This window comes from Saimiri boliviensis, chromosome 4, assembly GCF_048565385.1.
Source record: "Saimiri boliviensis isolate mSaiBol1 chromosome 4, mSaiBol1.pri, whole genome shotgun sequence".
NCBI lineage: Eukaryota > Metazoa > Chordata > Mammalia > Primates > Cebidae > Saimiri > Saimiri boliviensis.
In genome coordinates, this window is record NC_133452.1 from 158,736,972 (window position 1) to 158,750,285 (window position 13,314).

Below are 13,314 nucleotides of genomic sequence, written 5' to 3' on the forward strand. Positions count from 1 at the left end.
TTTTGAGACGGAGTTTCGCTCTTGCTACCCAGGCTGGAGTGCAATGGCGCCATCTCGGCTCACCGCAACCTCCGCCTCCTGGGTTCAGGCAATTCTCCCACCTCAGCCTCCTGAGTAGCTGGGATTACAGGCAGGCGCCACCATGCCCAGCTAATTTTTTGTATTTTTAGTAGAGACGGGATTTCACCATGTTGACCAGGATGGTCTCGATCTCTCGACCTCGTGATCCACCCACCTCGGCCTCCCAAAGTGCTGGGATTACAGGCGTGAGCCACCGCGCCCGGCTAGAAATACAGCTTCTTGTTCATTCCATGTGCTACAAGAGTGGATGCAGTGCTCCTTTTGAGCAGCTTTTATATTTTTAACTGCATAGGAAAATATTTTATTCTGGTGTCATCATTGAATTACCTTATGTTTTATTCATTTTACTGTCTGTCTTCTATCCTTAATTGTATCTTGGTCATTAATCCACATTCTCTAGGAAATTTGGCCAACTGTTTCTTACCCTATTCATGACTCTGTCATCCTTGGCAATCTGAGTGTCTGGATATAATGTCTTGGTAACATTGTTACCTTTCACTGCATCAGAAGTCAGTTCTAGTGGTCTTCACTTACACCTTGTTTTAGCAACCTATTCACATTGCCAGATTTCCCATTGCCTTGCTCTTCTTCAGAAATACTAAATCCGTGTATCTGTACACTGGCTACAACTTTCTGTCCTCTTTCTTTTCTCCTTCCCTTTTCCCCCCTTCATTTTTTTTTCTTTCTCTAACACCTAGCCACTTCATTTCTTCTTTTCTGGCTCAACTTCTCTCCCTCTCTAACCTATTTGCCAAACTTCGTCTCATCTCAAATGCATAGTCAGCTTTCCTTGTTCCATTTTCTTTCCGGTCCATTCCACAAATCTGTTAGTGTTGTTTCCTCAGCCCTTTTGTTACTTGGTGACAGGAGGAGGGCTGTGGGGGTGTCCTAAGACACTCACTGTTCCCGGATTGGATGTGTTTTCCCAGGTTCTTGGGCCTCACTTACCCAAGAATGGGGAGAGGGCCCTCGTGGTGCAGTGAGCTCATTTAAGTAAGTATTGGACCCATAAGGCTTTGCAGAAAGTGATTTCTTAGGCAGAGAGAGAGAGAGAGAGAAAAAGAGAGAGAGAGAGAGAGAACGAGAGAAAGCGTGAGCACAAGCGTGAGCGCTCCCACGCTGTTGTGGGAGGGGATCCAGAGATGGAGTTCTTACAGGTAAGGGAGTAGAGGGGGATTTTAACCCCGGATTTACTCCTGTCCTATTCAAGTTCTCGTCCAGTGAGAAGAGCTTTTCCAAACTTCCCCTGGAGTCACTGATCTTCAACACTGGTTTAGGATTGGTTGCCTGGCTTGCAATCAAAGCCTCCTCCGTTGAAGCTTTTGGTGGGCTTTTTAAACAAAGGAAGGTCGTCTGGGCTTTCTACCCAGCCTGCGTGCGGGAAGGTTAGACAAAGAACTCTAGGTTTCTGAATGGGGAGGTGGATGGAGGCATGGCACTGGGAAATTCTTGCCTTTGAACACGCCCCTTGTGGACCCTGGAAGAGAAGTTAACATAGTCCCTCACTTTTAACCATCCTGGTATAATTTAGATGCTCAATAATTGGTGCGCGAATAAATGGTGGCACTATCAAACCTTGGGTCATTCTGTTTGTCTGTTTGGCTCCTACTGTAGAACTGCTGGGACTTGAGAAAAAGTATTGCTCTACCTGGAGTCATTCTTATAAATTCATAGTCTCAGATTTCAACCAGTATCCCGGTACTGTTGGGTGATTTGTATGTGTTCCTAGTCAGCACGCTCTCGTTGTCTGTAATAGGTATTTGTAAACATTCATTCTGTTTTTATTTTACCATGTGCTTTCTAACCTTAGCAGATGAACTTCCTACTTACTTCCCAGAGAAAAATTGAGGCCAACACGTGGGAATTTGCTTAGATCCTCCCTGACCTCCACAGGAGTACTAGCATCTTTTCCCATGGTTTACCCCTAACCTTGTCTTTATAGGGATGAAGACTTGGCCCTTTTCTCTTTCTGGCTTGTCCTCTGTTTGTGCTTTAGATTTTGCGTGGTCCATTTCCTGAAGATGATTGCTCCATCACTTTTCAGTCTACAATTCCTTTGCCTACTGCCTTTCTCCGCTCAAGCTGCAAAAAAAAGAAATAGTTAACTTATACTAACCTAAACTAAAACACAATATATTCAGTATTCTCTAGCTATCAAGAGTCTTCCTTCTCCCTCCCTTTCTATCCAGTTTTTTTCTAAGAGTAGTCTATATTAACTCTCTCTATTTTCTTACGGATAATTCATTGCTACTGAACTCATAGCATTCCCTAAGTTTGATTCCCTTATTGTTAAGTGAAACGTGTTCATTTTAGTCTGTATACTTATGTCTTTGTAGCATTTGACACTGCTGGTCGCTTCCTCCTTTCTGAAATCTTTCTTCTGCTGGCTTCTTCAATCACATTCTGTGTGGAAGCCACGTGGGCTATCTTAATAAAACCAGAGCCAAATGGTTCCATTGTTTTCAGGTAGATGCATCTTCAGTTAGGTGGGTTTGCTCGAGACCGAAAACCTGATGTTGTCTGAGATTTAATTGCCTTTTGTGGTTTCTCAGTCATTGTTGTTGCTGCTGCCTTCATGTTGGGCTGCGTGGTCAGAGGTACAATGGAGTTCAAGTCTGCTCTCACAAGCCTTTCCTTGTTTTCGGTAAGAATGCTGAGACCAAGGAACTATTTTTAAGAGACTTACCATTATGATTTTTTTTTTTTTTTTTTTTTTTTTTGAGATGGAGTCTCACTCCGTTGCCCAGGCTGGAATGCAGTGGCATGGTCTTGGCTCACTGCAACCTCCACCTCCTATGTTCAAGTGATTCTCCTGCCTCAGCCTTCTGAGTAGCTGGGACTAAGGCATGCACCACTATATCCAGCTAATTTTTATATTTTTAATAGAGATAGGGTTTCACCATGTTGGCCAGAGTGGTCTCGAACTCCTGACCTCAAGTGATCTGCCCCGCTAGGCCTCCCAAAGTGTTGGGATTACAGGCCTGAGCCACTGTGGCCAGCCAGCCTTTATATTTTTAATAAAGTTCTTTAAACTTTATTAAAGAACAGAAGTTCTTTCATCAGTAGGAGTATGGATGCATGCATCACATCATGATGCATCCATACAGAGAGAAAGCAGGCAGCTAGTAAAGTGAATGAAATGGACCTATGTAAACTGACAATATATACAAAAATATCAAGGCATAGATCTATTTTATACATATGTAAAACCTCTACCAAAGACCCCGGGACCTCACTGTGTTGCCCCAGCTGGTCTTGGTCTATTTTGTATATCTATTTTGTATATTTATTTACACATACACACACACCCTGTATAATTTGTAAAAAAGGATAAAACTATAGAACAGGCCTATATATGTTTGATGCCAGAAAATGTCGTGGTATCTGCTGATCATAGTATTACTAGTGGTTTCATCTGAGGAGTGGAAATACAGGATGAAAGATGTTATGATTTCCTTAACTAATTTCCCTTTTATATTCAATTTTGTTTGACGTTTTTGTCTTCTGTAATAAAACAATGGAAATTTAAGGACTTTTAAAGAAGAATTAACTTTGACTTATTTTTTTCTTTCTTTAGCTTTGTGAATCATAACATTACGTTGCTTTTTTCATTTTCCTTTTAAACTCTAGCCATGCTTACTCATTCTTCTTAGTGGCCTTCTCCAATCGTAATCCTGTTTAATCATAACCTCAGGAGTCACCCCTGGTTCTCTAGGAAGCATTGCTGGATCACTTGGTCTGATTTTATTATGTTTCCTCTGTGTTCCCCTGGGAAATCTTCTAGTCTCTGGTGTATAGAACAGAAGCTGTGTTATTTGACTTTGTATTTCATGGACCCAAGTACAGTACTCAGCAAATGACAGAAAGTCATTAAAAGGGTTTTGAGGGTGGGCTCAGTGGCTCACGCCTATAATCTCAGCACTTTGGGAGGCTGAGGTGGGCAGGTCATGAGATCAGGAGATAGAGACTATCCTGGCTAACACCGTGAAACCCTGTCTGTACTAAAAATACAAAAATAGTTTAGCCGAGTATGGTGACACGCACCTGTAGTCCCAGCTACTCGGGAGGCTGAGGCAGGAGAATTGCTTGAACCTGGGAGATGGAGGTTTTGGTGAGCCAAGATGGTGCCACTGCACTCCAGCCTGAGCAACAGAGCCAGACTCCATCTCAAAAACAGAGAGGGTGGGGTTTGAGTATTAAAATAATAAAGATAGAGTTTGGAACAGATCTCTTTAGCACTAGCTTGTTCTTTGGTGTAGGTTGTCATTTTTTGTCATTTTTTCTTGAAGCTGTGTGTGAGGACATATTTTAATTAAACTTGTTTCTTTCTCAGGATGTGTTGAATATATGCTGATAGGTTATCCTAAAACATCTCCAGGCAGTTTATTTAAATGCAATATGATTTCTTCAGTTATCATTAGAGGACAGGAGGATGATAATTTCATCCTTCATTGTTAACACAAAATATTAATATAATTTTAAAATAATATCTCTAAATACATTAAAGGAAACCTGCATTGATGTGCTTAGAAAATGTGTAACACTGACTAAGCAGAAGGATAATGCAAATTTTGCTTCTCTATGTAAATTACTTGTCTAATCATTTGTGTTTTTTTTCTAGGTTCAACAGATAGATCGTGTGGTAGAAGTTGTAGAGGAAACAATTAAAGGTAATCGTTGAAAGTGAGATAAACAGATGTACATGTTTTCTGAACGGTATAAGAGAAACACTACTCAGTTAACTCTTGCCAGACATGTTTATAAAAGTTATTGTTTTAGGTATAAAATCATAAAGTGTTATCCTTGGCTTCATGAATTTGCCATTCTAATATTGGAGGCAGGCACTCTGCCGTGTATTTGTTTGGCTATGAGTAAATCAGGCCAAGAGCAATGGCTCACTCCTGTAACCCCAGCCGTGGGGGCTGGCACTGAGTCTGGAGGATTCCTGAGACCAGGAGTTCAAGACCAACATGGTGAGATCCTGGGATCTCTCGGGGAGGAAGTCAGCTGGATGCTGTGATGTGTACCTGTAGGCCCAGCTTCTCAGGAGGTTGAAGTAGGAGGATAACTTGGGCCCAGGAGTTCAAGTCTGCAGTGAGCTATAATCTATAACTACACTCTATCCTGGGCAACACAGTAACACCCTGTCTTTAAAGAATAAATTTATCAGCCAGATGCGGTGGCTTACACCTGTAATCCCAGTACTTTGGGAGGCCGACGCAGGCGGATCACGAGGTGGAGAGATCGAGACCATTCTGGCAAACATGGTGAAACCCTGTTGCTACTAAAAAATACAAAAATTAGCTGGGCACCTTGGCAGGCGCCTGGAATCCCAGCTGCTCGGGAGTCTAAAGCAGGAGAATAGCTTGAATCAGGGAGTCGGACGTTGCAGTGAACTGAGATCGCACCACTGCACTCCAGCCCGTTGATAGAGAGAGATTCTGTCTCAAAAAAAAAAAAAAAAAAAATTTTTTTCACGTCATAGTTTAAAAAAAATATTATTTTATTTTTGTGTAAAATTAATTTATTTTGAATTTCAGATTGAAATAATTTAATCCATTTTAATAAAATTAATTTATTTTGAATTTCAGATTGAAATAATTTAATCCATTTTAAGATAAAGAAATTGGCTGGGCATGGTGGCTTATGCCTGTAATTTCAGCTCTTTGGGAGACTGAGGTGGTCGGATCTCTTGAACCCAGGAGTTCAAGACCAGCTTGGGCAACATAGCGAAACGTCATCTCTACAAAAAATAGAAAAATTAGCTGGGCTTGGTGGGGTGCTTCTGTAGAACTATCTATTCAGGAGGCTGAGGTGGGAGGATTGCTTGAGCCTAGGAGGTTGAGACTGCAGTGAACAGTGACTGCACCACTGCACTCCAGCCCAGTCAACAAAGCGAGACCCTGTATTGAAATAAAATAAGAAATTTTTTTACTTGTACATTTTTATATCATGTTATTAGTTGTTATTTTAAGTACTTTTAACAGTAATAATTTTGATACTCCTTCAAGGTATAATTTTTCTAGTTACACTAAAAATTAGACAAGGAAAACAGAATTAAGCTTTGGTTTTTTTGTTAGCCAACACTCACAGACATAGATTCTTACTGAAGTCACTGTGAAATAAGTCATTTGCAATTCTGGGTATAATTTTAAATTTTTTAAAGGCTTTTTCCTGTTAGATCAGCACAAATGAAAACCAATAATATGATACTGAAATATTAAGTGAATTGAAAGTCTCACTTATACACTTTGTTTTGTAATAAATGAGAAGTTTGTATATTTTAAAAAAAACAGATAGTCTCCACCTGCTAAACTGGAAATTTTAATGCTGCACTTTTCCTTCTGGGTGGTGTCTGCTACTTTTCACATGCATCTATTCATTAATTTTTGATCATTGCTTTATCAGAGATTACCACAGAATCGATTTCTAATAAATGAGATTATGAGAATATGAGAATGAAACTATACCATAATCTTCTTTTTAATTTTTTAATAATTTTTTATTTTATAAATAGAGATGGAAGTTTTGCCATTTTGTTCAGACTGGTCTCGAACTCCTGGGCTCAAACAATCTGTCCACCATGGCCTCCAAAAGTGCTGGAATTACAGGCATGAGCTGCTGTGCTTGGCCCTTAATCATTTTCTTCTGATGTTCCAAAATAAAATGAAATATCAGGACTAAAAATTTATAGCAACGATAATTTGAATGTTTTTACAAATCAGTTCAACTCCTTCTTGGAGAATCTGGAAGTACTAACTTTTATTGTGTACTTACAGTGTGACAGGCACTATGTTAAACACTTCACACGGGTTAAGTCATTTACTCTTCATAGTGGTGCTATGAAATGAAGTGGGCATAAATATTTTCCCCATTTTTCAGAGGACAAAGTTGAGACATAAGAGTGTACAGGTTGTAAGTGGCAGCATTGGGATTTGAATCCAGGCAGTTTTGCTCCAAAGCCTGTACTTGAACATTGTGCTATGACCCACACGATGCTGTTGTTTCTCTGCTCTCTCCCCATTGAGGTTTGCTACCTTAAAGGTTATTTGATTGAGTGTCTTAAGCAGTGACTTAAGATACTTGAGTGTATTTTTGCTTTATTTATCCTTTATCTTGAGTATCAGGTATATACATGCCACTCAATAATTTTTTAAAAAATTAATGATAATGAAGAAAATCTCGGTGATCTTGGGTGATGGTGTGATTTTTTTTAGATACAACATCAAAAGTATGATTTATGAAAGAAATCATTGTCAAGTAGGATGTCATTAAGTTGAAATTTTTTTTACTCTTTAAGAGACACTTTTCAAGAGGATGGGAAGATAAGCCTCAGAGTGGGAGAAAATATTTGTAAAATACACATCTGATAAAGGACTATTAGCCAAAATATATGAAGACCTCTTAAAACTCAGAAAAGGAACAGCATAGTTAAAATAATGGGCAAAAGACTTGAACAGACACTTTACCAAAGAAGATATGCAAATGAAAATTAGCATATTAAAATGTTCAGCGTCATGTGTCTGTCATTAGTGAATTACAAATTAAAGCAACAGTGCAATATAGTGGTATATTACAACTGCACATCTAGTATAATGGTCAAAATCCAAAACATTGACAACACCAAATTCTGGCAAGGATGTGGAGCAACAGAAATTCATTTATTGCTAGTGGTAATGCAAAAATGGTACAGGCACTTTGAAAGACAATTTGGCAGTTTCTTAAAACTAAACACAGTCTCATATAATCCAGCAGGTGTGCTACTTGATATTTATCCAGATGAGTTGAAAACTTAATGTCTATCCAAAACACACAATGTTTATAATAGCTTTATTAATAATTGCTGAAACTTACAGACTGCCCTTCAGTAAGTGAATAAAGAAACTGTGGTACATGCAGACAATGGAATATTATTTGGCACTAAAAGAAATGAGCTACAAAGCCATGAATAGACTAAAGGGACTTTAAATGGATACCATGATGTGAAAGATGTCAATCTGTGAGGCTACATACTGTGTGAGTTCAGCTAATCTGACATTGTGGAAAAGGTGAAGTATGAAAGGGGTAAATGGATCAGTTGCTGCCAGTGTTTAGAGAGTAGGGAGGGAATTGTAGGCAGAAAACGGAAGATATTTATGACAGTAATTCTATTCTGTATGATGCTGTAATGGTGGACAGTTGTCATTATACATTTGTTCACACACTTAGAGTGAACAACACCAAGAATGAACCCTAGTGTAAACTATGGACTCTTGATGAAAACGATGTGTCAGTGTAGATTCATTGATTTTAACAAACGTACGTCTCTGGTGTAGGATGTTGATAGTTGGAGAGGCTTTGTGTGGGGTGGGGCAGTGATGTATGGAACTGTACTTCCGCTGAATTTTCTATGAATCTAAAACTACTCTAAAAATAAAATCTGTTTTAGAAAATTAATGGTAGTTAACAGTGTGCTTAGGAGTTTGCAAAATGGCTTGGAGAGACATACTTTTTTTTTTTTTTGATACGACGTTCAGTTTTACTTTTATTGACAGTCAATACAGAGTTTCTTTACTTTAGCAATAATCCCTCTTCCAAATATTTTTTTAGTAACCTTTTTGTAAATAGTAATAATAATGGATTGTAACTGTCATGGGCTCAAAGTTTTTATTTATTTATTTATTTTATTTATTTTATTTTTGATTGTATTTTAGGTTTTGGGGTACATGTGGAGAATATGCAAGATTGTTGCATAGGTACACACATGGCAGTGTGGATTGCTGCCTTCCGTCCCCTCACCTGTATCTGTCATTTCTCCCCATGCTATCTCTTCCCACCTCCCCACCCCCCCATCCCTCCCCCGTTTCCCCCCAACGGACCCCAGTGTGTAGTGCTCCCCTCCCTGTGTCCATGTGTTCTTATTGTTCAACACCCACCTATGAGAGGCATACTTTCTATAGGAAATCATATAAGACGTGTTACTCTCAGGCTCAGTTAATCAGGGATCGCTTCTTACTGATGAGTGTGGACTTGAGTGGATTTATTAGAGAGATTGTGTTTGCGTTTAGCTATGAAAGTGAGTAGAAGATTAAGTTGAAGGGGATATTAATTGGCAGGTTTGCTTAGAGGATGGTAAGTCTGATAAATTAAGTCTTTGTAATGCAACAGGAGAATTTTTTTAGATGGAAGGAATAATTTTGATAGTTTTTTTTAGTTTACAGATCAGGAAGCTGAGCTGTGAAGGAGTTTCATGATTTTTCTGAGATCTCTATTTTCTTGGTTAATGGAGAACTGTGCCTATCAGTCAGTCAACTTCTGTTCTTCGCTTTCTATTTCTACTGCCAGTACTTCATTCAGACAACATATGTCCCTGAAACAGTGCGGTTTTTACAGCAGTTAGGCGGTTGTTGGTTGTCTTTCAGCAAGTTACGTTTCTGAGGCTTAGTTTTCTCAGCTAAAAATGGGCAGGATTAAATGGATAAGACTTTTGAAGCACACAGAATATATAGGGCATTAATGTTAATGCTTACCTCTTACTTCCTCTTTAATACATGAACTGCTGTAATAACCTAACTGATTTTTGCCATCCAGTGACTCTCCTTTCAGTCTGACTGCATGTTCTGCTACCATTAACCTGGGATTATTTTACTCTCCTGTGTGTATACCCTCAGCCGTGCCTCTTACCCACCAAATTAATTTGGGACTTTCTGCTATTTTCACCTTTTTTTTTTTTTTTTTTTTTGGTCCATGAATGCTACGCCCATACCCTTCGCTCCAGCCGCCTCTGCTGCTTGATATTTCTTAGATGTATTTTCACTGTGCTTTACATTTACTTTATGGTCCTCCACAGAAGTGGACATCTTCTGTTTGCCCTTCCAGATCCACTCTCCATCTTTATCTGTGTCTGTGATCTGACCTGTATGGATTGATCAGTAAGATTCTTGCCATCTCATTCCCAGTTGGATTCAGCCAATTGGAGAATGTGACAAGAGCGAGATAAGAGTGTTCATTCCCATTCCTCCCTCCCTGCTTGTTTTGGGTAGGTTGGTTTCCTTACCCCAGGGTCACAGCAATTGTCCCGTGACCCTCTCTGTTTATCTCTTTCTCCAGGTTTCTGCAGCTGTTCTCTTTCTTGCCTCTGGGATGGTAACAGCACCCCATTGTTGCTAGCCTTAAAGTATTGCATTGTCTGTTGGTTTTCCTAAACCTGCCCAGATTTTAGTAAATCGTTCCTTTATGAAAATCTTCTTAGTTATGCAGAGAGCCATCTGCTTTGCTGGTACCCCGACTGATAAGAAGTTAGCTGTGGAGCAGCAAGGCTCTGCCCAGAAGGTCCAGATGGAATACAGTCTGACAAGAGGATTTTGCTGTAACCCTCTTGTTTCCACATTTGATCCCTGTTGGTCTGTCTTCATATCTCATCTTTGAAGGGGCTTTAGACATATAGCCTCTGTCACAGCCTGATGGCATTATTCTTACTGCTGCTTATGTTACACCAAGTAGTATTTTAAAAGCCGTACTGATAAGGTACATTGATAACTGAAAGCATTTAGCTCTATTATAATTAACATAAAACCATAAAGGCATGTTTTCATTTATCTGTCTTGACTGTATCCTAATGGTGAGTTTTTGATAACTTATTCTGAATGGATCATCATGTTAATAGCAGCCTGAAAATTCCATTCATTTGTGGTTTTGGCTTCAGGAGATACGAAATTATAATGAATTTAGGATTTTTTTCCTGTGTCACTTTCAACGTTTTACAAGGTGTGGAACTGAATGTAAGGAAAGAAATACAGTGTCTAGTGGATTCACATTCATTTCTGTCTTTTAAAAATATTCATACTTACCTTAGTCTTGGCTCATATGGTCATTAAAAACTTTTTTGTATGAAAACCATGAAAGGAATATAAAGCTGCATTTCTTCCAAAAAGAGGATGTGAAATCCTCTAAACAAAAAAATTACTACAAATAATCTTATCTTTTTAGAAAGATAAGTCTAATTGGATATCTTAGGACACATTATTGCAAGTGAATTTTACCTATTGAAATTAGAAAATTGTTTTCATCATTAAGTTGTATTTCTTCCCCAGTCAAGCTCTGTTGAGATCCCTGTTGTAATTATTATGTTTGCTGGCATTTCATTCAGTCAAATTCCAAATGCCTTAAGTGGTGGTAATTCACGGTTTTCCCAATGTGGTGTGATTTGCAAGTTTCACTGATTTTCTGTTTTTCCTAACTTTTCAGTAATTGATGTCATCTTGGATTAGACTGACTGAAATTTCCAGAGTACGTTACCAAGCAGCTTTTTAATTTTAGACATTGCTATTAATCTTCACTCTGCAAGGTTTTGTACTTTGCATGTGGTACTTATTTAGAGCATAAACTATTCTTAAGTTGAGACTGGGAAGCAGGACTATATCCAGGGTGGTTTTATCAGGGTTAGTGACTAAATAAGCACCTTTCAGAGCCCAACGCAGACTTACTTGAGGATGTTTTCCAAACTCAGTAAGTGATTAAGCTTAAATATGCATGGTGTATCTAGGAGAGTAGTGGACTACAAAAGCACATCTGCTTTTTCAGTAGTTGCTTTTCAATAAAATAATTTTTATTGATTTTTAATATATGCTTTGAAAATACTTTTATGCATTCTCTCATTATATGTAATCTCTGATACAGTTAGTATAGTCTGAATGTCATGGAGAAAAGTTTGTGCATTGCTTTACATATTAGGCATACTTTCTGGTCTCAGTGGTATAAGTAAATACAGGATAACTTCTACATTCTAGTAAGTAAAGGAACAAGGAATTTATTACTTTATTTAGTTTTTTTTCCAATAAGCTTGTTTGTTTTAAGTTTATGAATGCTTTATGATTACAGTTTGGTAACTTGCATTTCCAATTGCAAAGGCAGTGGTTACATTCTTAAATGCAGTCAGTTTATCTGCTCTGCTATCCTCTTCTCTTCATATCTCCTTCTGTAGTTTCCCCACATTAACAATAGGATTCCAGCTTTGCTTATTTGGAGTCCTTACATCTACATACATTATTTCTAGGATGAACTCCTTGTTATTCATTGTATCTCTCTCAGATAGCATTTTTCAAACCACAGTATTTAAAAAACAAGAATAGTAGACTAATTTCTTTATGGCTCCAAACAAAAAAGTTTTATGATAATACTTTTAGTTGATTTTTTACATCACTTCATTCTGTACCTTTGTTTGGAAAAGGACTTTGTGTAAATGAAACCAGCCTGTGTTGTCTTGTATGTATTTCTGTAACTTTATAACTGTATTGGCCAAATTATCAGTCCTGTTTTTAGCTACACATATACTGAGCAGCGGCTACAAAATATATAATAGTTGCTCTAGAAGAAGTCTTCTTTAAACGTTGTAAATGGTCAAGTTCACTGGTTTTTAAAAAATGAAGATGGTAAGTAACTTTACATTTATCTAATATTTTTAGCCATTAAAGCTTTTAGAACACTGAATGCCTAAATGAATCCCCCAGGTGGATTCTGCTGCTTTGTGGTGGCTTCAGAATGGCCTTCTTTGCTTTTTGTTCATCTTAAATTTAATTATACAGCTTTAGTGTATTGATTGCTTATATTTCCTTTTCTGCTCAAAGATGCATTTTTAAATTATTATTATTTGAAACCATGTTCCATCATTAATGGAGTTTATTTATATGAGGATTTGCGTATTTCTCTAAGTTTTGATTTTTTAATTCTGGGTTTTTAGTGAGCTGGTACATAGTTTAAGTTGATAATCATATTGTAGCTTTCAGATAATACGCTGTTATAGTGGTTTACTAGATTTGATTGTTGTAAGCAAGGAAAGGAAATTACTTTAGGCTTGAACCTCACAGGCTTCCCGTGCCACAGTCCTTCCACTAGTAGTCACACTGGCCTGTCCAGTATCGTATCCCCATCTTTCCTTGTTTAACTATTAACCAGGACTTACCTACTGTTAAATTAGACTTACGTATTAACTCTGGTGAATCCTGGTAGTGTTTTGGCAGATTTCATGAAGGTGAGACTACAAGTATTGTTAGTCTTTAAAAGTGTGTTATCATTTAGACTTTTGTGAAACTGTTAACATGAGCAAATATGTGTTTGAACATCCTTGCTTTTATATCTATATTTTAATAATTTTTATTTCTGGTATTTAGTATTTTCAGATATGGCAATTTCTGATTCCCAGGGTTCTCATTTCTCAATCTTATTAATTTTTATTGATACATGAATAATATAAAG

At 37.9% G+C, this 13,314-nt stretch overlaps 1 protein-coding gene across 5 annotated transcripts in view; it reads left to right on the forward strand.

Moving 5' to 3' along the window:
* CDKAL1 (CDKAL1 threonylcarbamoyladenosine tRNA methylthiotransferase) overlaps window positions 1–13,314 on the forward strand; it is a 731,789-nt gene that overhangs the window by 239,827 nt on the left and 478,648 nt on the right. For all 5 annotated transcript variants that reach the window (XM_003927310.3, XM_074398506.1, XM_010338014.2 and 2 more), the window contains one exon: window positions 4,703–4,751. In XM_003927310.3, the coding sequence (XP_003927359.1) occupies window positions 4,703–4,751 (49 nt within the window). The remainder of the gene's footprint in view (window positions 1–4,702; window positions 4,752–13,314) is intronic.